Source organism: Asterias amurensis, chromosome 1 (assembly GCF_032118995.1).
Source record: "Asterias amurensis chromosome 1, ASM3211899v1".
In the NCBI taxonomy this organism is placed as follows: Eukaryota; Metazoa; Echinodermata; class Asteroidea; order Forcipulatida; family Asteriidae; genus Asterias; species Asterias amurensis.
The window spans coordinates 33227520-33250195 of record NC_092648.1 but is presented as its reverse complement, the minus strand read 5'-3'; the positions used below and the strand labels follow the sequence as shown (position 1 = coordinate 33250195).

The 22676-nt window shown below is 37.9% G+C and overlaps 1 protein-coding gene across 1 annotated transcript; it reads right to left on the bottom strand.

The window, feature by feature from the left end:
• Nucleotides 1-3747: 3747 nt before the first annotated feature.
• On the bottom strand, nt 3748-21092 carry LOC139941097 (L-asparaginase 1-like). The gene is made up of 12 exons (XM_071937533.1): nt 20723-21092; nt 19710-19833; nt 18556-18877; nt 18184-18310; nt 16214-16326; nt 14669-14854; nt 13472-13708; nt 10918-11013; nt 9593-9756; nt 7544-7630; nt 6647-6746; nt 3748-4368 (listed from the first exon to the last, which is right to left on the bottom strand). Exons 1-12 carry the CDS (start codon nt 20922-20924, stop codon nt 4210-4212), a joined length of 1917 nt encoding a protein of 638 aa, XP_071793634.1. The 5' UTR covers nt 20925-21092; the 3' UTR covers nt 3748-4209.
• Nucleotides 21093-22676: the final 1584 nt, after the last annotated feature.

The window sequence follows — 22676 nt, the reverse complement described above, 5'->3', positions numbered from 1 at the left end:
AGGTGCTCTGACGTCACCACAAGAAGGGTCACGATATGATGCGGGTTTTTTTCCAGGTGGAACGTGGGTAAATATCTGCACACGCAAGTCCTGAACAAAAATAGGCGAGAGTGTGTACCGTTACAATTTTGTCCGAAATTTGCCAAATTAGATGAAAGTGAATATAATGACAATTTAACACTGACTGTGATTGCCAATTTAAAAAAAGAAGTTTAATTTAATAAGTCACATTGGAAAAGTGTTTTCCAGGGAAAGCTATCAACAGAAAACAAGATGATACTTTATATTTTCCTTTATTACTACTCCAGCATTACCATCACAGCACCCATGTCTTAATTAAACCATTTCCTTTACCAATAAAATATACCTTTTATCAACATTTTTTAAATTACATTAATCAATACTGTTTTCAAATTATGGAATTAAATTTGACGAAAAACTGATTGTCATTCAACTGTTGAAAACTTAATTATTGTTTGCAAAATAACATCATAATATTGCTATTCATCAACTGCATCAATGCATATTTTAATAATTATAAACCATGAAAGCAAAGAAAAAAAAACTGAGAAGGCAAGTGAATAAATAATCACGGGTACAAATAACAAATTCCATTAGTACTTTGAATACAAACTGAAATCGCTTATTACATTATTTTCAACTGCATAATATTGTTGGTATTTATATACATATTTCTGTTATGCTAAAAAATATGAGAAATCACGAATTTCACAATGGGTTAGGTTACGGGTTTACGATTTGGAACTTGTACACACACAAGCACTGCATGGTCGAAAGTATGTGATGTGATAAAGCCCAACATCTTAATTGTTGGCTTCGGCTACAGCTGTTGCTGAAGGTGTTGCTAGGGATTGAACGTCTTCATTAATTTCAAACCTAAGATGACGCAGCAATAGTCTCGCCGTGTGACCAATAGTTAGACACAACCACGTTAGCCCGGTCATTTTCAACACCAAGAGCTTCTCTTATGTAATACAAGTTGGCTAGTGCACACAAATGAAATCGATTAAGTCTTCGTTAAAACACAACTGATCACGATGTATAGTATAATATCCAACTGAGTCCATGGCTCTACCACATACACACTATAAAGCTAACCGAGTACATTTTAAAACACTTTTGGGTTGACCAAATAGAAATTTACAAGAGCGGAACTTGACCCTGCGACCTCCAGACTAACATAAAAAGCGCCGGTGTGATGGCAGGAGATTCTGCCCCCACGAGAGATTCGGTCCTCCACGTAATGGCAAACTGTGTGCAAACTTCTGCTAACGCCCTCTTTAATCCTCCTCCTCAGTCCATATTAATTTCCCATTTGGGGACCGAATCTCCGGCAGACAAAATTCCCTGGGACACCAATGTCCCTGGGAAATCGGTCAGAGATTCTGTTCCCCCATATGGAAAATTAACGTGAGCTGAAGGAGGATGTTTTAAAAGAGGGCGCCGTCAGAAGTAGTTTTTCCGTAGAATCATCCTGCCACACCGACACAATAATCTAAAAAGGTGACAGGTGACAAGTTCTGCTCTTATAATTTTTTCTTCGGTCAACCCTGGTGTGTTCCTGGTAAATCGGTTTGCCAGAAAATATGTCCCCCATATGGAAAATTAGCGTGAGCTGAAGGATGATGTTTCAAATGAGGGCGCCGTCAGAAGTAGTTTTTTCCGTAGTTATGGGGTGGGGAGAACCTATGGGGAACAGAATCTCCTGCCACACCGGCACACAATAACCTAAAAAGGTGGCAGGTGACAAGTTCTGCTCTTTAATTTTTCTTCGGTTCAACCCGAGTTTTCATAATATGTGACAATATATAATACTAGTATTTCAGCACTTACACTTATGCACTTGTAAACACTACATATTAAAAATAAAATAAAAAATAAAATATAATGATAGTATCTACAGAAAGACCAATAATTAATTGTATAGTGTTAGCTCAGCTGCAAAAGAACTACGGGGAAATGTTATGACATGGACCCTGAATAGTGCAGAACAAACTTTTAAGCAAGACAATCAAAACTATGAAAAGGTATACCCTATTCAGAAAACAAACATGGCGTATATTTTGCTGACACATTTGCAAGAAGGCAGGTCATATGTTTCTCGGTAATTGTCAACGACTAGTCTTCTCACTTGCTGTGTCTCAACATATGCATAAAAAAAGCAAACCTGTGAAAATTTTAGTTCAATTGGTCGTCGAGTTTGCGAGAAAATAATGAAAGAAAAAACACCGTTGTCACACAAAGTTGTGTGCTTTCAGATGCTTGATTCCGAGACCTCAAAATCTAATTCTGAGGTCTCGAAATCAAATTTGTGGAAAATTACTGCTTTCTTGAAAACTGCGTTACTTCAGAGGGAGCTGTTTCTCACAATGTATTATACTATCAACAGCTCTCCATTAGTCGTTAACAAGTAAGTCCCACTGACATTAAGATCCTCCTCAAATAAAAATTACCTGGTACAGTGTAAATCTAAAAGCATTGAGCTATTCCCAGAATACTTATTTACACATCTTAAAGATTGTGATAAAAAGTAAAATCTTTTTGAAATAAATCTTTTTCAAATATTAAATTTCAGAAGCAAAAAGTCAAGGTGAATGAATGTACCGGAACTTATTGACAGTAAATTGCTTCCAAACATTTTCTTCTAAATGAGAAATCGCCAAACATCTCAACTAAAAATAACTTTAAATCCACAACCATATCTGTCTTTTTCACACACCCTTTCCCCACAATCACTTGAAATTCAATAATTATACAAATCTGGAAACACTAGCTTACAAAATTATAATAATTATTGCTTCAATTTTTAAAAAACCCTGAATCCCCTAAAACATTTAACAACCTCAGCCCTACCCTAAGACAGAAAAACAAGTCTTCTGATGGAGTTGACTGAAGTTAGCTTAATGAAAAAAAAGCCAGACTTCTCATTTTCAATCTTAATAATTGGAGTTCACACATGTATTGAAGGTGACAACTCGTAAACTAAGCACATTTCAGACTAGTGGTCAGATGACTATACATTTTTATAATAAAATAAAGCACACTTCAAATGGATAGCACAGAACTATAGTAAGTAAAAATGTTGATTTACATTGGTGGTAATTAAAGATTCTTATGAGGGCTGGGTTTCTTTGCACAGAGATTGTTTTTTAAGGGAGATAAAGCTAATCAAAGTATTAACACAAACTTTTATATTTCAAGCTCTGCTTATAAATGCTTAAGCAGCAAAAGGTTGCCAGCAAAAGTACCATGACATTCACAGTGTAGCAAATAGTGCCCTGCTATTAATTTGATTGGCAAATAAATTATCTTTACAACATTATTTTTCATTGATGTGTGCTAAGCACTGTTTACTCAGCAATTACCCGAGTCATGTAAAATCCACACGTATATTAAAGGAACACGTTGCCTTGAAACGGACGAGTTGGTCTATAAAAAAAAGCGTTTTGTAACCATTTGTTATAAAATGCATTGGTTGGAAAGATGTTGTAAAAGTAGAATACAATGATCCACACATATTTGCCTCGAAATTGCATAGTTTTCCTTTAATTTTGTAAAATAACACAGGCGGCCATTTATGGGAGCCCAAAACTTGACTCCCATAAATGGCCGACCGTGTTTGACGACGAGGTGAGAGGAAAACCACGCAATTTCGAGTGATACTTGTGTGGATCATTATATTCTACTTTTAAAATATCTTTCTAATCATATGCATTTTATAAAAAACGGTTACAAACGCTTTTCAAAGACCAACTCGACCGATCCAAGGCAACGTGTTCCTTCAACTCGGGTGGGATTTGAAACCAATGACCTTTGCCCTTCTAGAGCCCTTCTAGAGTCTTGCCACTAGGAGACTAAGCTTACCTAAGCCAAATTTCATACCTGTTGAGCAGAAAATACTGCTTGACACATTGCTAAGTAAAAATTGAGTGGGAAACCAACAATGCAAACTTGATGTTATTTCTGAACCCTTTTCTATTAGGCAATATTCTGTGCTAAGCAAGTTTTTACGCTAACAGTCTATATGAAATTGGGCCCTGGAAGCTAAAGCAGTTCAAATCCTATATTTCACCATCAATTAGATTGTTGCAGCACCCACTATAAGAATAAAGGATCAAAACAGCCTATAGTTACTGGAAACGAGTGTTGTTTCTCATGGCTTTGGGAAGCAATTAAGAGTAAATTCCGCTAACTAATCACTACACCTTGAAGAAGCTTCACAATATCTTCTACACCCTGCTCTTTTGCGATGCACAGTGCTGTTGCATTGTGGGAGTCTTTGACGGTGGTATCTGCTCCGGCTTCCAGCAGGAATCTGATGCTGGCTTCACTTCCCTTCCTCACAGCCTGAGGTAAAAAGAGGGGAGAAAAAATGCATTAATTTAGGGCATCCATTTTTAAAATGGGCATTCCATCCAAACAATGTTTAGTTTTGATTGGCGATGTTCGTTTTATTATCGTAGTTTCCGATATCGCAACACCAGCTATTGGAGAAGATTTAGCTTGCGTCCTCACACAAACATCTGGCGTTTTCAAAAAGGGAATAAATATGTGCTTGTGCCAGTTTTAAACACTATGTTTAATACCCGAGCCGGAGGCGAGGGTAATTATCAGAATGGATAAATTGTCTTAGGTATTTTTGAATAAAGATTTTATAGACCGTCCCTCTGAGCCAGACTACCAGGCAGTCGATGTTGCGCCCTATACCAGTGACTAGAACAAAAACGAAGTCACCAATCAAGCCTAAGCAATCTTAAAGTCCTTCAAACCTTTTCCAAGGCTTGCTTGATTTCGACTATTTCTAAAACTAACAATGCTATTTTGTTTTTCCCCAAACAGTGAATATATATCTTCTTTATCGCAAACCACCAAATATTTTACAGAAATACTCTACATTAAAGCCATTGGACCCTTTCGGTACAGAAACAAAAACAAAAGTTCACAGATTTACAAATAACTTACAGGGTTTACAGAAGGTAGTGGTGAAATACTTCTCTTGAAATATTATTCCATGAAATGCTTTACTTTTTGAGAAAACAGTAAAACAATATCAATTCTCGTTAACGAGAATTACGGATTTATTTTAAACACATGTCATGACACGGCGAAACGCGTGGATACAAGGGTGGGTTTTCCCGTTATTTTCTCCCGACTCTGATGACCGATTAAGCCTAAATTTTCACAGGTTTGTTATTTCATATAGAAGTTGTGATACACGAAGTGTGGGCCTTGGACAATACTGTTTACCGAAAGGGTCCAATGGCTTTAACTCATATATAACTTAAATGGGACAGCTACAGAGCTAAACATTTACAAATAAAAATATGAAGTAAATGTATAATTTTTTTATATTATTATTAATATTATTAGTGTCATTGTTTATTTGGCAATGACAACACTAAACAACATTACATGAAAAGGCAATAAAATTGATAAACAAAAATGATAGAAATAAACAGTGCTTAGATTAATAATAATAATAATAATAATAATAATAATAATAATAATAATAATAATAACAATAACAATAACAATAACAATAACAATAACAATAACAATAACAATAACAATAACAATAACAATAACAATAACAATAACAATAACAATAACAATAACAATAACAATAACAATAACAATAACAATAACAATAACAATAACAATAACAATAACAATAACAATAACAATAACAATAACAATAACAATAACAATAACAATAACAATAACAATAACAATAACAATAACAATAACAATAACAATAACAATAACAATAATAACAATAATAATAATAATAATAATAATAATAATAATAATAATAATAATAATGATTACATTTATATAGCGCTTTATACTAAAAATAAGTTTCTAAGCGCTTCACAAAGAAAAATATAAATGATAAGTAAGCAAACGGGAAAATTAAAGCTAGAAATATACAATAATAATAAAAAGGTACACTAAATATACAATATAATAGGCTATATAAAAGAAACCAATATAGCGCTATTCCAAAACAGGCATGATCAAAGCACGACATTAAAAAATATATACACAAATATTATACGAACAAGAGCAAAGCATAGAAAGTACATAAATGTATCCAGCAAATGGTGACAAACACTAAGAAAACAGATTTAAAAGAAGATGAACAATATCGGAGGGCACTGATTATGAAATGAACTTTTAAACTAGAAATATCAGTTTATTACATCTCTTTGAACAGAAATACGTACCGCATCAAAATGTAAATTATTTCACCTTGGTAGAGTAAACCAGTCTGGTCCAAAATTCAATCGTACCAGTGGATCATATAGTTGTTGAGGGAACCCCCCCCCCCCCCCCGAAAAAAATATATATATTTAAAAAAATTAAAAAATGTTTTTTTAGCAAATTGTTAACATGTGAACCTCGAAAAATAGTTGATTTTTCCAAAAATGTGTGACCTTTAAAAAAAAATTCCAGCTTCGGTCTATCTACAAAAACAGTAGCATTCGATTGATAAGTTCAGTTTCATGATCAAGAACGTAGCGGATCAAAAAATTACACCAGGCAAAGAGATAGAAAATCCATTGGTGCTAGGGCCAAGGATACACAGTAGATTGGCCTTATTTATGGGGCTATAGTTTCTTACCACATGTAATGGAGTGTTACCGCAGTAGTCGGTTGAATTGACGTCCACTCCAGCAATATGGAAAGCTTCCAATGTAGCGCTGTCGTCCAACGCTGCTGCGCTGTGTGGAGACAAATGTAATATGGACATTAACACTTTCAACAAACATAAAGTCCTTTCTTTTTAATTTTTATTTTTCAAAGAGCATAATGGTCTTGTCTTGTAATGTTTTCTGATCTGTGCAATTCAGGGCCCAATTTCATGGCGCCAAATTCTGCGTGAACAATCACAATAGACCGTATTGAATAACCCCTTTTTGCTATGAAAAGTCGCCATCTTGTAGGGCAAACCGTATGCGTGTCCAAACGCATACATCATCGAAACACACAGCACGCAACATTCCTGGTTTGACACGCACACGCACAGACGCCATCTTGTAGGTCAGATATTTGAGCTGAGTGACGTCATTATCAATACGGTCTATTCTCCGCTTGCTGTGCAAGTGCTAAATTTATGCACAAGCTGTGCAAGCAAAAAATGCCTAGTAACGTGCAGAATGCATGTACAAAAGCAAAAATTCCTTGTAAAAATGTGAAATACGCTAGACATAATCATGCTTCCGCAGAGCCATAAAATTGGGCCCAGGAGAATGGCGATAATCCATTGAGACTGAACATCAACATCTCACACCAAGACTAGAACAACCAAAATATGGAATACACTTTTCATTTTTAGATTAAGGCTTTAAATACCAATCAAACAAATATTGTAAAGGTGAACAAAAAATCAGCAATCAGTAAAATAGTAACATCATAATGATTCTAGTAAGAACTTTAGGTAATACTTCATTAGCAACACTACAGGAATTCTCAGGAACCTAGTAGTATTTCGAAGAATGTTTCCATATCTTTGACTTACTGGCAGAGGATTGTTCCTGTTTCGTTTGCACAGGAGTGCATGAGATGACCCCCAGTCTTCTTAATCAGCTTGATGACTTCAATGTTTCTGCACAAATCCAACATTAAGTGAAAAACATTAGCACTAAGCTTGAAGATTTATGTACATTGTTTTCCACATCGCTTTAAAAATCTGGGTCCAATTAGGTAAAGCTGCCCGCGTACAAAATGAAGGAAACCACAACAAGGCTAGATCTGCTTACTGGCTAGGCATGAATACTAATACAACTACTGAAAATAATCTATATAATGTATAATAATTGGGCCAATAACATCCCTTTAAAGCCATTGGACCCTTTCGGTAAACAGTGTTGCCCAAGGCCCACACTTTGTGTACCACAACTTCTATATCAAATAACAAACCTGTGAAAATTTAGGCTCAATAGGTCATCGGAGTCGGGAGAAAACAACGGAAAAACCCACCCTTGTTTCCGCGCGTTTCGCCGTGTCATGACATGTGTTTAAAATAAATCTGTAATTCTCGTTAACGAGAATTTGTATTGTTTTGCTGTTTTCTCAAAAAGTAAAGCATTTCATGGAATAATATTTCAAGAGAAGTCTTTCACCATTGCCTTCTGTAAACCCTGTAAGTTATTTGTAAATCTGTGAACTTTTATTTTTTTTCTGAACTGAAAGGGTCCAATGGCTTTAAACAGGGGTTAAAGGATAACCTCAATCTTTTAACGATTACCTTTTTTGGCCAAATAGACATCGTCGATACCGGTTTATAACCATTTGACACTTAAAATTTGCATTTAGTCACAAATAATTTAGTCAAAAATGCACCTCTCCGCACAGCTTTTTCAGCTGAGAGTCAAAACTGCTTATCCATAATGATATGCAAAGACCCTTGACGTCATTGGCTTAATTTCCCAATAGGGGTTTGTGCACAGTTCTCCAGCTTTGGTCAATTAAGGGCGCTCTTTGCGATATCAAATAGCCACCAATGACGTCACAAGTCCTTTGTCGCCCGAGATTGTTTGACTTCACACGTTTTTCAGTATTTTGGCTTGTGGTGTTTCGGAGAAAAACCATATTTACCATGTTTTAACATGAGGTAAGAGACTCGTTGCATTTTGTTTCTGTTTCCTATGGTTAGAAAAATTGTTAGAAAAATGTAATAACTATATATTTCAGAGCATTCTGTAGCCCCTCTTTAATCTTTCTCAGCTCCCTGGGGAGTATACGCTTCTCTTAATATTTATGCACGACATCATAATTCTTACCCAAAAAGAGGCTATGGGTGCACGTCCCCCATCACTTGCAGTCGCTGCGCCCACCGCCTCGTTTTGAGTTAGCATTGTGACGTACCTCATGCATAAATATTAAGAGAGGCGTATACAGCCCCGAGCTGCTGTGGCGCTCCAAACGCTTTTTTTCATACACATAAATCAACCTCTACCCTCGCAGATACCCATTTATTCCTCTCGGTGAAGAGAAGCAATTATAGTAAAGTATCTTGCTCAAGGACACAAGTGTCACAACGGGGATTCAAACCCACACTCTGCTGAACAGAATCACCAGGGTTTGAGTTCGGTGCTCTTAACCACTCGGCCATGACACTCTACAGAGTGTACTCTATAGAGTAGACATTCATCAGTGGGGCATACTATACTTTCAGATATATTTAGAGATACTCTATAGAGTAGACATTCATCAGTGGGGCATACTATACTTTCAGATATATTTAGAGATACTCTATAGAGTAGACATTCATCAGTGGGGCATACTATACTTTCAGATATATTTAGAGATACTCTATAGAGTAGACATTCATCAGTGGGGCATACTATACTTTCAGATATATTTAGAGATACTCTATAGAGTAGACATTCATCAGTGGGGCATACTATACTTTCAGATATATTTAGAGATACTCTATAGAGTAGACATTCATCAGTGGGGCATACTATACTCTCAGATAAATTTAGAGATACTTGTGGGATAAAAATAAATGAAACAACAGTGTTTTCATTACTGGCAAAAACTACACAGCTAGAGAAATATTTACTTGCATCGAATACTCTCAAAGAATGGAGTATTTCCAAAAGAGTCCTTCTGATGAACTGAGCAGCCGTTTTCCAGTAAGTACTGGACAACTTCAATATTCTTGGTGGAAGCTGCTTGGTGTAATGGTGTCCGACCATCATAATCAGCCAGAGTGAAATCACCACCCTATACAGAGATATAAATCAAGGGAATTCTTATTCATTTCTGGTACCTCCCTGAAGAAACCAAGGAATTCCTCAAAAGTTAACTTTAAGGAACACGTTGCCTTGGATCGGTCGTGTTGGTCTTTGAAAAGCGCTTGTAACCATTTGTTATAAAATGCATATGGTTAGAAAGATGTTTTAAAAGTAGAATACAGTAATCCACACACATTTGCCTCGAAATTACGTGGTTTTCCTTTTACTTTGCGAACTAACAAGGTCGGCCATTATAGGCCGACTGTGTTTGTCGACGAGGTAAAAGGAAAACCACGCAATTTCAAGGGATACTTGTGTGGATCATTATATTCTACTTTTAAAATTTCTTTCTAATCATATGCATTTTAAAACAAAAGGTTACAAATGCTTTCTTGAAAGCTTCAGGAAACCCCTTTACACAAAGTTGCTTGTGAGGAGCCAGAAACGCCAAGGTAAACCAATTGTTCTGGGTTATTTTATGGCCACTACCTTTTCTAGTTCATGAGATCAATGGTTTTGCAATTTATCAGGAGGGCAAAGGGTGATACATTTTTTGTTTTTGTACTTGCCCTAAAAGAATTAAATAAATAAATGGGTGGAGTTATTGTAGTCTTCATAGTATAAATAGCACGACAAGTTCTCCAAAGAACATAATCTACACAGTAAAGTAGATGCACACATGGCGTTTAAAGGAACACGTTGCCTTGAACCGGTCGAGTTGGTCTTTGAAAAGTGTTTGTAACCGTTTTTTATAAAATGCATATGGGTAGAAAGATGTTGTAAAAGTAGAATACAATGATCCACACAAACATGCCTCGAAATTGCGTGGTTTTCCTTTTACCTCGTCGACTAACACGTCGGCCATTTATGGGGGTCAAAATTTTGACTCCCATAAATGGCCGACCGTGTTAGTTCTCACAGTAGAAGGAAAACCACGCAATTTTGAGGCAAACTTGTGTGGATCATTGTATTCTACTTTTAAAACATCTTTCCAACCATATGCATTATATTCAAAACGGTTACAAACGCTTTTGTTTTGACCAACTCGTCCGATCCAAGGCAACGTGTTCCTTTAATACCGCAAACAAATATACATTGATACCTCACCATGTAAACTCCCCATATTTTATGGATGACTACTCATACTTACACAACTCTTGAAGTGTTTGAGTGATGCAAGATCCCCATTCTTTGCAGCAGCACACATCATAGGAACAAACAGAGCATCTTGTACTGCCTTAATTTCCTGCAAGATCAATAACAGTCAGTGTTTTATCTTTTCGTAAAAAACTTAAGAAGATATTGATTGATTTATACACGACTTAATATATCTCGTTTATTTTAAACCACAAAACTGTTAAATAATTATTAATCTTGCCCAGTCTCACTCATGTATAATCTCCATGTCCCTTTTGTTTGTGTGTGTACTTTTTTTGTCTTTGTCTTCAGGGAAGGGAAACAAAAAGCATTTGCTTCTTCCTTTTCCTACATGTTAATGTCAAATTATTATCTATTTTTATTGTTCATTAACTGAATCAAGTTTTCCTTAGTACATTATATGTTTTCTGAACAATATTATCACAATGTATTGATTGATGTTGACGTGAAATAAAAGTATCTGAAATGAAATGAAATAACCAATTTCAGACCTTTTAAACATTATTTGGATAAGTTCGAGAACAAAGCTTCAACCAATAATGCATGCCTAGTACAAATAATTTGTGGCGTGTTGTGGCGAGCGGTCTAAATCACCGGGCCCAAGCTCTGGTGTTGTGAGCAGCAGAGTTTCAGGTTACAGGTTTCAGGTTTATTTTCATACCATTTGTACATGTACAATATAAGGGGCAAATAATTATAGAACTTAATGGAGGAGGTTGCAGAAAGGAAGCCTAGGCTTGTTAGGGGTTGTATACTCAGTTATGACACTTGTGCCCTTGAGAAAGGCACTTAACATTAATTGCTTCCCAAAACGTTTGACAGGTAGTTTACTTTGCTCTACCAGCCTAGACTTGATGACAAGTCGTTAGGCGCTGCTTATTTGTCTGCTGTTCATGCAACAGTCACAGTGGGATTATACACATGCAAAAGTCGTGGGTAGCGCGTGGGATTTCCACTGACTCACACACACATACTGGGATCGAGGATGAGTGTACCGTCCCCGTAGCTACACCGCGCTGTAACTACACACCGCGCTTAACAATTACCGTCTTGACTTCAAGACTATACCAGCCAGGCTCCTAGTGGATGATAACCATGCCTACAGCCTTACGACTGTGAAGGGGGTAATCTTGTTTCAGCCCCAGGAGTACAGTGTAGGTAGTAACATGCCCCTGGTTAAGTGTAGCACTCAATTTGAAGTGGCTGTCTAGCCTTGTCATGTTGGGCAAAAACAAAGACTAAAACAAAAACTAAATGAATGTGGCGAAAGCATTGGCTGACAACTACAAATAAAAAAAGACACAACAATTGAAAAAAAATGAATTAAAAACAATCATATTAATGATATCAATACTTAAAGACACTGGACACTATTGGTAATATTGTCAAAGAAAAGTCTTCTCACTTGCTTTTTCTCAACATATGCATAAAATAACAAACCTGTGAAAATTTGAGCTCAATCAATCATCAAAGTTGCACAATAAAAATGAAAGAAAAAACACCCTTGTCACACAAGGTTGTGTGCTTTGAGATGCTTGATTTCGAGACCTCAAATTCTTAATCTAGGTTTCAAAATCAAATTCATGGAAAATTACTTATTTCTTGAAAATTACATTACTTCAGAGGGAGCCGTTTCTCACAATTTTTTATACTATCAATCTCTCCCTATTACTCGTTACCAAGTAAGGTTTTATGCAAATAATTATTTTGAGTAATTACCAAGTGTCCAAATGCCTTTAAAAAATAATGAACACTTAATAAGGTTGCAGGCTGCAGCAGGTAAATCACAATTTATCCGGAAACTTTCAAGAGAATGGTATGTAAAAGTCACTAAATAACCTTTGGATTTTGGGGAACAAAGAAATTGATTACACTATGGTTCCAACCGGCAAACTCTGGTAAACATGCCAGAGCAAAACTCGGAGGTCACAGGTTCCAGTCTCCTTCTAGTAAATGTTTTCTTTGTTCACCGCAAAAATAGATTTATAATTATCAAGTCAGTTTCAAAATAAGATACTCTAAACCAAAATGAGCTGAAGTACTAGAAACAATTCCCTTGACAGTGAAATCCAAGAAGATCAGACAAAATAAGTTGTGAAATTATGCTAAGCTCACATATGAGCGTCATAGACTGGAGTCATAACCTTCGAAATTGTCACTCATGTCTACAAAATCCTTCACACCCAATCTCCATCATATCTGGTTGAACTTGTACATTCCCACAACTCTAACACTGCTAATGCATACATGCAACGACTCCAATCATCAGCTGATCAGACCTGGCTTTCTGTTCCTAGAACTAGACGGAAGGCTGGGGATAGCTCATTCGCCATGGCTGCCCCGCATCTATGGAATGAGCTTCCCGCCGGTCTGAGAGAGGCGATCTCATTGACTGTTTTCAAAAAGCCTCCTGAAGACATTTCTGTTCCCTAACCCATCCTAGTTCGTTTGTTTTTTCTTTTTGTCCTAGTCTCAAGTAAAGCTCTCTGTTCTCAGTAGAGTGCTATACAAATGCTTCGTATTATTATTAATATTATTATTTATACCTTAGTTGTATTAATCCTGAGGGTGTCAACGACCGCCCGGATCAGTTTACTGTCTTTCAGAGTCAGACTCTGACTGTTCTCCACGGTGGTCTTAATCTCTCCTCGTAGGTTTCTGCCAAGCAGCTCAAGCTGCTGTGCATGGGACAACTCCTTCTTGCCGAGAATGTAGCACAGCTTAGTCAAAGCAGCTTCTGGTGTGATGTCACAACCAGGGACCACACCAGCGTCCAGTAGAGCCTGATTCAGAGAGTCAAGGAAAACCTTGATTAATGCATTTATCATGTCAGTTTTAAGTCCGTTGTCCAGTTCTGGTTTGGCCGATCATAGAATATCTTCATATTTTCACCAGCATGATTGTGAACCATAACTGCTGAGACAAATTAACTGTTGACCCATATTGCACAATGCGAAACGCACCTCTGCACAAAACATGTCTACTATTTCCACCATTTTGAGAGCCTAAATACTTTGTGCACATTTTGAATCCCCAAATGGCAGACGGGATAAACACATGTAAGTATGGAAAGGTTTGCGGTAACACCATGTAATGACTATCTCTAAATGAGTTTGGGTGGTTCTAAAATGAACCGTTGGTTTAACTCGACGCTTCGATCAGTATGCTCTGATCGTCATTTTTCCTCTTTTTTTTTCTTTCAGTTTTTTGGTTCTTCTCCGGAAAACAATCAGAGCATAATGATCAAAACGTTGAAATGAAACCAACAGTTCTTTTCAGAACCACCCCAACTCATTTAGAGATGACTTGGTGTTACCACAAACCTTTCCCTATTGATTTCCACAATGCAAAGTTTCAAATCCTACTCACATGTACATTGTGCAATGGGTCAATTTACTCCTCATTGCTGGAGTGGAAAGAAGTACTTATCATAACCATAATTTGCTATAACTTGGAAGTTGTTGAAAGCTTGTAAATAAGCAACGTCAAATTTGGAAAGCATTCCGCTTCATGTTTTTGAGCCACGGTAAATAAAGCTACACACACACAGGGAAGTTGTAGGAAACTTACTATTCCTGTGCGATAAGTAGGAGACACAGAGCCTTTTGCACATCGAGTACAACTTATGATCAGCACTCCTCTTTGTGTTTGAGCGGGCCACATAAATTATTCTTTACAGGTTCCATGGGTTTCTGTAAGGTAAATATAGCTACACACACAGAGGGAAGTTGTAGGAAACTTACCATTCCTGTGCGATACGTTGCAGACACGGAGCCTTTTGCACACTGAGTACAATTAATGATCAGTACCCCTCTTTGGGTTGCTTCCTTGATTGCTTGGATGAGGTCTACCCTTTCATCTGGGCCATTTCCCACCCCGTAGGTCTGCATTACAACTCCTTTTAATGGCGGGCTCAGGAAGGCCTCAACCTGGGAGAAGGTGGAGAAGGTAATGAATGACCAAGTAGGACAAACCAGGCACGATAATTAGTTAATGGTCTATGGGAAAAGGTAGAAAATCTTATTGAGTAAAATGGCTAACTTACACGTACAAATGGTATAGCATTTCACATATTCTGGCTATTTAACAACGATTTTTCTGATGAAAAAAAAATGGAAATCAGATCAATAAAGGACAAAAATCTGAAAAACAGAACAGGCAAACAAAATATAATGAGCCTTTCAGTAAATGTACTACCATTCTGATTCTAAATTGTCCACAGAATTTGTTTTTTACTGATAAATAGCACCAGAGACACAACTTTTCAATGTCGTTACTCATGAGTAGATAATGAATAGTGCTGAACCATTTTAAGGTACCACTTGTTTCATTATTTGTTCCTCCTACCAAGAAAAAAGCTTCTAAAACTTGTTTTAAATAGATATTACATTTGTTAAAGAACATTGTTTGTGTTTTACCTATACACCAATGTGTGTTTAAGCACTGCATACTGTGGCCTAGCGATAGCGGTTAAGAGCACAGGACTCAAGTTCTGGTGTTTCTGATCAGCAGATGTTTGTAATGAAAATGATGTCAACTTGACACTCAGATAATAATGAACTTTCTTGGATACAGTTAAGTCTGGTACTATGGAATTAGTGGTGATTTTTATTCAACTCAATTAAGTTCAACAATAGATTATTTCCACATAGTTTACACATGCAGGCATCATCCAAAAAGCCGAGGCTTATGATGGATGTTCCAGTTACAACAATAGATGGATTGCAATACGTGTCATCGACCGCCACCTTTGATGTATAAACAAGGGAAAAGTGTAAGCGCAGCGCGTGCACGCATGCACTTGTCCCTTGTTAAAGCCATTGGACCTTTTCGGTACAGAAAAAAATTTAAAGATCACAGATTTACAAATAACTTACAGGGTTTACAGAAGGTAATGGTAAAAGACTTCTCTTGAAATATTAGTCAATGAAATGCTTTACTTTTTGAGAAAACATTAAAACAATTATCAATTCTCGTTGTTGAGAATTACGGATTTATTTTAAACACATGTCATAACACGGCAAAACACGCGGAAACAAGGGTGGGTTTTCTCATTATTTTCTCCCGACTCCGATGACCGATTGGGCCTAAATTTTCACAGGTTTGTTATTTTATATATAAGTTGTGATACACGAAGTGTAGGACTTGGACAATACTGTTTATCGAAAGTGTCCATTGTCCAATGGCTTTAATACATCAAAGATGGGGGTCGATAACACGTATTGCAATGCATACAAAACAAAACATGATAAACAGTTAATTGTAGAATAAAGAAATAATTAATTTACCGTTTCCTTTGTGATACCCGGGAAGAGCCTGAGGAGACCCACTTGGCTCTCCATGCTGGAGTGAACGTTAAGACTCTCCAAGGTGTTTGGACGGAAGATGTTTCCCCATTCAACTGAGCAAAGAGAACACAATGTTAGCATCAGGCAACTAGTAAAACAAAGAATGAGTGGAGAGAAATGGATTAACCAGAGAACACTTTTGTGGAATTGAAATTTCTCAAAATTTATCCCTGAATTGGACCGATCCATTAAAGACCTGGTTGAACTAAAATGTCATATCGTGAACTTCGCTGAACTCCATTTAAAATATTTTCAGTGAATAAGGAAATCGAGTCATATGATTATAAATAGATTTTGATTGTGTAAAAAAACAATCATTTCGAATACCCTTATCCAGCGCTTTTCTGAGAGATTTACGTAATCACTCTCAAAACATCATAGTTGGGAGCTCCAATTTGTAAAGCCGCTTTGTTGCAGCGTGGAGGTATAACAAAGCAAACTCCCACAAATGAAGTCAGCGGCATTGTCCTTTGACGCACGCTCTAAACGGCAGAAGTGTTTTTAGTTTTTGCAAACCTTTAGGTTGGGGCCAGACTTTTTAATCGATAATTACTAACAATTCAGAAGTGTACACATATCAAAATTACATTAAAATGGTCAAGTGCATTATAAACAAGTTAAAATACCATTTCCGTTAAAAACATTCCGCTCAGGTAACTGTTTGAGCCCTGCCCCATAATGTATTGACCAATCACAACCTATTGCGCAATCAAAAGTCCGACAAATTCAGGTCCCACATGTGTGCGCGTATGCTTGGCGCGAGCGGCAGAGTTTTGCAGAATGGCATTGGAGTAGCCTTGCTCAAGGCAGTCGAATTATTCACTCCGAAAAAAGACCGCCGTTGTATAAAACCCACCCGGGCGTATTCACTCTGCGTAACATGGGCATGACACGGTGCCCCATACACTATCCGCATGCGGAGGCCGTCAGGCCGACAGCCTTGTAGGGTCTGTGTTGAAGCCACTGACCTCATTACTGTAATAAGCGAAGAGTTCCCACGGTCAGCTCATTACCATAATGCCCGCGAAAGACGAGACATGTTTACATCACACACCTACACTACGGACGCATGATAGGGTCCAAAGGTCGTGATAAGGGAAGTGCGTGATTGGACGCCAAATGAATAATTCATTTGCCTCACATCCTGTGTTGTCTGATAGGTCTGACGAACAATATACATATTCATGAGCTGCATACTAGCATATCCGAGAGCCCCCCCCAATTTCATCCACAAGTGGAATTTTTTCATTACAACATATTAAACCCGGAAGATACAGACCCGACAAGGCTGTCGGCCTGACGACCTCTGCATGCGGTTAGTGGTACGAGTGCGATGACTTGTGTGAACAGTATTCGTACGATCTGACAGTGTGTATACGGGTGGGTCATGCGGTGTGATCGCACGCACCATGAACAGGGTATACGGGTGGGTTCACAGCGGCGTCTTTTCGGAGCGAATAATGCGACTGCCTTGAGCAAGGCTACATTGGAGAGGCTCACGTGTTCTTGCTCACAAGTGTGCCGTGGGCGGAGCCTAATGGATCGGTCTATATTGTGACATGTTTATTAGGTATGGGTAATTTGTTTCATAGTTGTCATCTTGACACTGAGAAACATAACAAACTTTCTTGGGGTGGATTTCACAGAGTTAAAACTCGTATGATCTCAAGTGAGGACAACTTAAATGTCCTAAAGTTTTTATCATCTCTTCGAATTAGTTCTAAGTTAGGACTAGTGCTACTTCTATGTGAAATCGACCCAACCAGTAAGTATATTATGCAGAGTTTATGTGAGTTAATTGAACTTCTAGTAGTTTTTATTCAAATAGTACAAAAAGGTCACCTTTCATCAATGCTACTTAATTATTTTTTCTTTGTGAACAATAAACAAACCCATAATTCACTTCTTACCTACTATATTGACAGCCATTGAGACCAGTGGTGGGAAGTTCAGCGAATCAAAGCAGTGGAAACTTTCACATGACACTTTGGCACTGCGATTGCCTCGATAGAGTTTATCATTGAAGTATAAAGTCACCTAAAAAAAGAAATACCTTAAAACATTCAGACAGATCCAAACAAATTTGTAACCAACTAGACATGTAGTGTTTAGCAAGATTATTACTTGGTCTATGGCCCCGTCACCCCTTCAAAAGTTTCCCATTGATTTTCCAATGGAAGTGCCCTTTGCAAAATGAAACTGGCCTTGCCCTTTCACAGATGAAATTCCAGGCCTGACATGATGTAGACAGTACGTCACCTGAAAATTTCTACAAGTCTCACCTCAGGAATGACATAATGCCCTGCAATGTAGATGGCCCCGAGCATGTTGTCTCTGCCATCGCTACGAAGCTCCGGCAGTGGTACCTGAGCGCCGGTGAGTATGACCGGCTTACCAAGGTTCTCCAGCATGAATGACAGGGCTGACGAGGTATATGCCATGGTGTCCGTACCATGGAGGATAACAAATCCATCATACATCCTGTAGTATCTGCCGATGTCCTCGGCCATCTCAACCCAATCTGAAATGTTCAGGTTGCTGGAGTCTTTCAGAATGCTGTACTCGTGGATATCGTAGATCACACGATGGCACCCTCTTGACAAGCTGTAGTGTAAATATTTGGGATGGGAACACATTTTAATACTGAATATTTCAAAGAATGGTTTACTATGTTTTTGTCAACTTGCCTAATGGTCGGTGTTGTATTTTGTTTGAAGTTGTCATTGTTTCTCCAGACAAAGGGTTTGCCCAGAACCCACGTGAGACCGCTTGGTAATGGTCAAGTACCAAAATTTTGTTGCAGTGTTTTTTTATTTAGCTGAACAGCTGAATACTTGCATGGCTGAATGCAATTTTATATGGGGGACTGGGTCCGGTCCTAGTATATAAGCCACAAAGCTTGGGCGATATCGATTTATTTTATTCATGATATATCGCCGACAATATATCGCGATATTTGATATAATCGCGATTAATTAAATTTGACATCATCAGTCTTCAAACTCCCAGTGAAAGTTGTGGAAGAGACAGTTATAGCATAAGAGAGGTGTTCTAATGACCTATTCTTCTGGTTTTACTCCAAACCTATGGGTTGCAAGATGTCTCAGCTAGGAAATACATCACGATACTGCGATACTTAGTCGATATCGCGATATATCGCGATATATCGATATTTCGATTAAAACCAAATTGATCCGATATCGAAATCGTTTCCAAATTAGTATTGCGATATTCGATAATATCGTGGTATCACCCAAGCTTATAAGTCACTACTGATTTTTGATTTATTACAGAATAAAAAGTGGAATTTCCAATTCCAAATAAATCAAACAAAATAAAAAGTACAAACAATGTTATAGTCTCTTCTTCCAACCTTAGCAGAGCCTTAGGAAAAGAGGTGAACAGAAAAGAGTGCTCAGCAATAAAAAGTACTTACGGCAAAGCAAAAGGTTTTTCTTTCATTTCTGGAGTTTGTTCCAGTTGACATGCATACTCTTCATCATGCAGCATGGTTAGGGAGCGCACCAGTTTATGCATGTAACCTGGTTTTGACACATAAACTACACAACGAAAAAGAACAAATCATACAATTTTCAGCTTTCTTTATTTCACTGTCATAAATCGAGCAAAGCCAAACATAATTGGTGTGAATCCCATACACCCAAAATCAGAGTGATATGCTCCTAGGTCTCGGGAAAGTACAAAGTGTGCAGTGAAACCAGTGTAATTGTACATAAACCTTATTCCCGATGCAAAATGAACCACTCTTTATCTCATGTTACTGTCAATAAATAGGGTGCTGAATAACCTATTTGACATTTTGAATTTCACAAAAACAGCACAATAAAAACACACATTCTTTTCAAGAACACATAGCTGATCGAGTCAAGAGTCTCAAGAATTATTTTTAGGTCAACTTACACAGTCTAGTGTAACTGTAAGAAGAATGGGATGATGTTGTGTTCGAACAGAAGTATCCTTCACGATTCAAATTCTCAATCTAATGGAAAAGAGTGGTCCGACTCTGATCTGACTTGAGTGATAAAGTTCGTAAAGTTATTACTGAGGCGCTATACTCAATACAATAAAATAAAAATTTGAACTAATTAATAATGCTTTATTCAGGCTAGTTGCGAAAACGTAACCCTCCTGCCGACGGCGTAGCAGGAAGGTTACGTTATCGCAACTATATATTCAGGCATATCGGTGATCACACAAATAAAACCCTTTTTTGTTTTATAATACACACGAAATCTAAAATGATGATACACAAATATTCCAAATATCTTAACCATGTTAACAGTACATATAAATAAATAAAAAAGGAAAGCCAAAACAAGTATTACGATTTGTAGGTTACAAACTGAAATTATATTGTATTGAATTTGTAGCAATAAACCTTCTGAGAGAGGAGACTCTTCGTAATATGTTTAAAGACAGTTTACTCACCACCATTTTCGTTATACATGCCAATTGTTCCCCCTGCGTATAATACGAGTACTCGGGAGTCAGTCTCTTCCACCACGCCGTCGAATTGGTTGCTGGCCGACCTCCGGGGCTTCGGCCTGACTGGCGCGCGAATGGGACCGCCGGCTCCGTCGTTGGACGTCCCCATCGAAAGTCTTCTCACGTTTAAATTGGCCCCATTCATGATTTGATTTGTGCTTCCCAATCAACGACTGGAAGTGGAATTAGTTTCTCACATTTAGTTAGTAGTATTTGAGTTGTATTTGTAATGTAACACAGGCAGGCGTGGATGAAGAAGAATGATGGCGATGTATGTTGCTGTTTTTCGCTAGGAAAACATGTACATGTCTTAGCTAACCCTTGACCTTCCAGGCCATTACAGAAAAAGAGGTGCGTCACAAAATACGCCATGTGATTGGTTAACGTCCATTTCGCTGGTGTGTGGTGTGGGTGGGGCGGGTGGGGGGGGGGGTGTAAAGGAGAAACAGGCGCGCACCGGGCGCGCAAGTGTTGAGCACCGCGGCCATTGATAAAGTAACATGTGCCTGGTTTTGTGCACAGAGACATAAGGAAATCATGTTTCTTTTCTCTTTTTATGGAAATTTAAAGGAACACGCTGCCTTGGATCGGACGAGTTGGTCTATGAAAAGCGTTTGAAATGAAATGCATATGGTTAGAAAGATGTTTTAAAAGTAGAATATAATGATCCACACAAAAATCACTCAAAATTGGACGGTTTTTATTTTACGTCTCTAACTAACACGGTCGGCCATTTATGGGAGTCAAAGTTTTGACTCCCAAAAATGGCCGACCGTGTTTGTCGACGAGGTAAAACGAAAACCACGCAATTTCGAGGCCTATTTGTGTAGATCATTGTATTCTACTTTTACAACATCTTTCTAACCATATCGATGTTATAACAAACGGTTACAGGACGCTTTTCAAAGACCAACTCGACCGATCAACCGACCAAGGCAACGTGTTTCTTTAATGTCTTTCTCGACAATCTATGCGATTTCTCTGACATGGCTGCACTATATTACGATTTACTACATTCTTTCTATTTTTTTTAATTAAGCACAAAGGAAAAAACTGAAATTCTGACAAAATCTCATTAAGTGACCATTTTATGCAGTTTCCGCGCACCGTTTTCAAGGTGATTCGGTTTTTATTTAGTTGCAAATTATGTAGTCAGTGATCTTCATTAGTATATCATGATGTCCTGTTAAGGAAAATGTGATAGTCGTTGAGGAAAACATTTCATGTCCATAAAGAGTGAAAAGGAACATGATTTCCTCATGTCTCTGTGCACAAAACTAAGCACATGTACACCTCAGCAATGGCGCACGGTGCTCAACACTGCGCGCCTGAATTGGTGTATAAGAGGGGGGGGGGGAGAGAGGAGGGGGGGGGAGGAAGCATGCAGTATGCATTCGGGAAACAATAACTCAAATGAACAGGGTCCGGTTAATATGAGCTAATTTGCGTGCTTACTATACCAACATCTACAAAAACTCCTTTTTCCCAAGAATTACCCCGGCATGGAACAATCTTCCAGTGCCTGTTGTCACTGCCCCGCTCTCCCAGTTCAAATCCACTCTTAATCTACCCTAGTTGCTTCATCGGTCAAACGCGTGCGTAATCTTGGCGTGATATCCCATCATGAGACTTTGCCGAGTAGCGAAGTAGAAGTAGAAGTAGAAGAAGCAGACAAATTCACAGGATTAGCAGAAAAATTGGGCGGTCATAATTATTGCGTGTTTACTGTGGATTTGCATTGTGACGTCATTTATCTTCGTGCGGTAAGCACCGGAAGGTTAGCATGCCCTTTCGTGTGCTTACGGTTAGTAGCGCAATGAAACAGAAATTGCACAGTAAGCACAAAATCTGCTGCTAAGCAGCGCTATGAAATTGGGCCCTGCATTCTCAGCGGCTG

What these genes read in the sequence shown, in the direction of transcription:
- LOC139941097 (XM_071937533.1), bottom strand. Translation starts at nt 20,924, where the DNA reads ATGAATGGGGCCAATTTAAACGTGAGAAGACTTTCGATGGGGACGTCC. An exon ending in CGGGTATCACAAAGGAAACG is followed by an intron (nt 14,855 to 16,213) that starts GTAAATTAATTA and finishes ACCTTCTCCCAG; the next exon opens with GTTGAGGCCTTCCTGAGCCC. An exon ending in TCAAACACTTCAAGAGTTGT is followed by an intron (nt 9,757 to 10,917) that starts GTAAGTATGAGT and finishes ATCTCTGTATAG; the next exon opens with GGTGGTGATTTCACTCTGGC.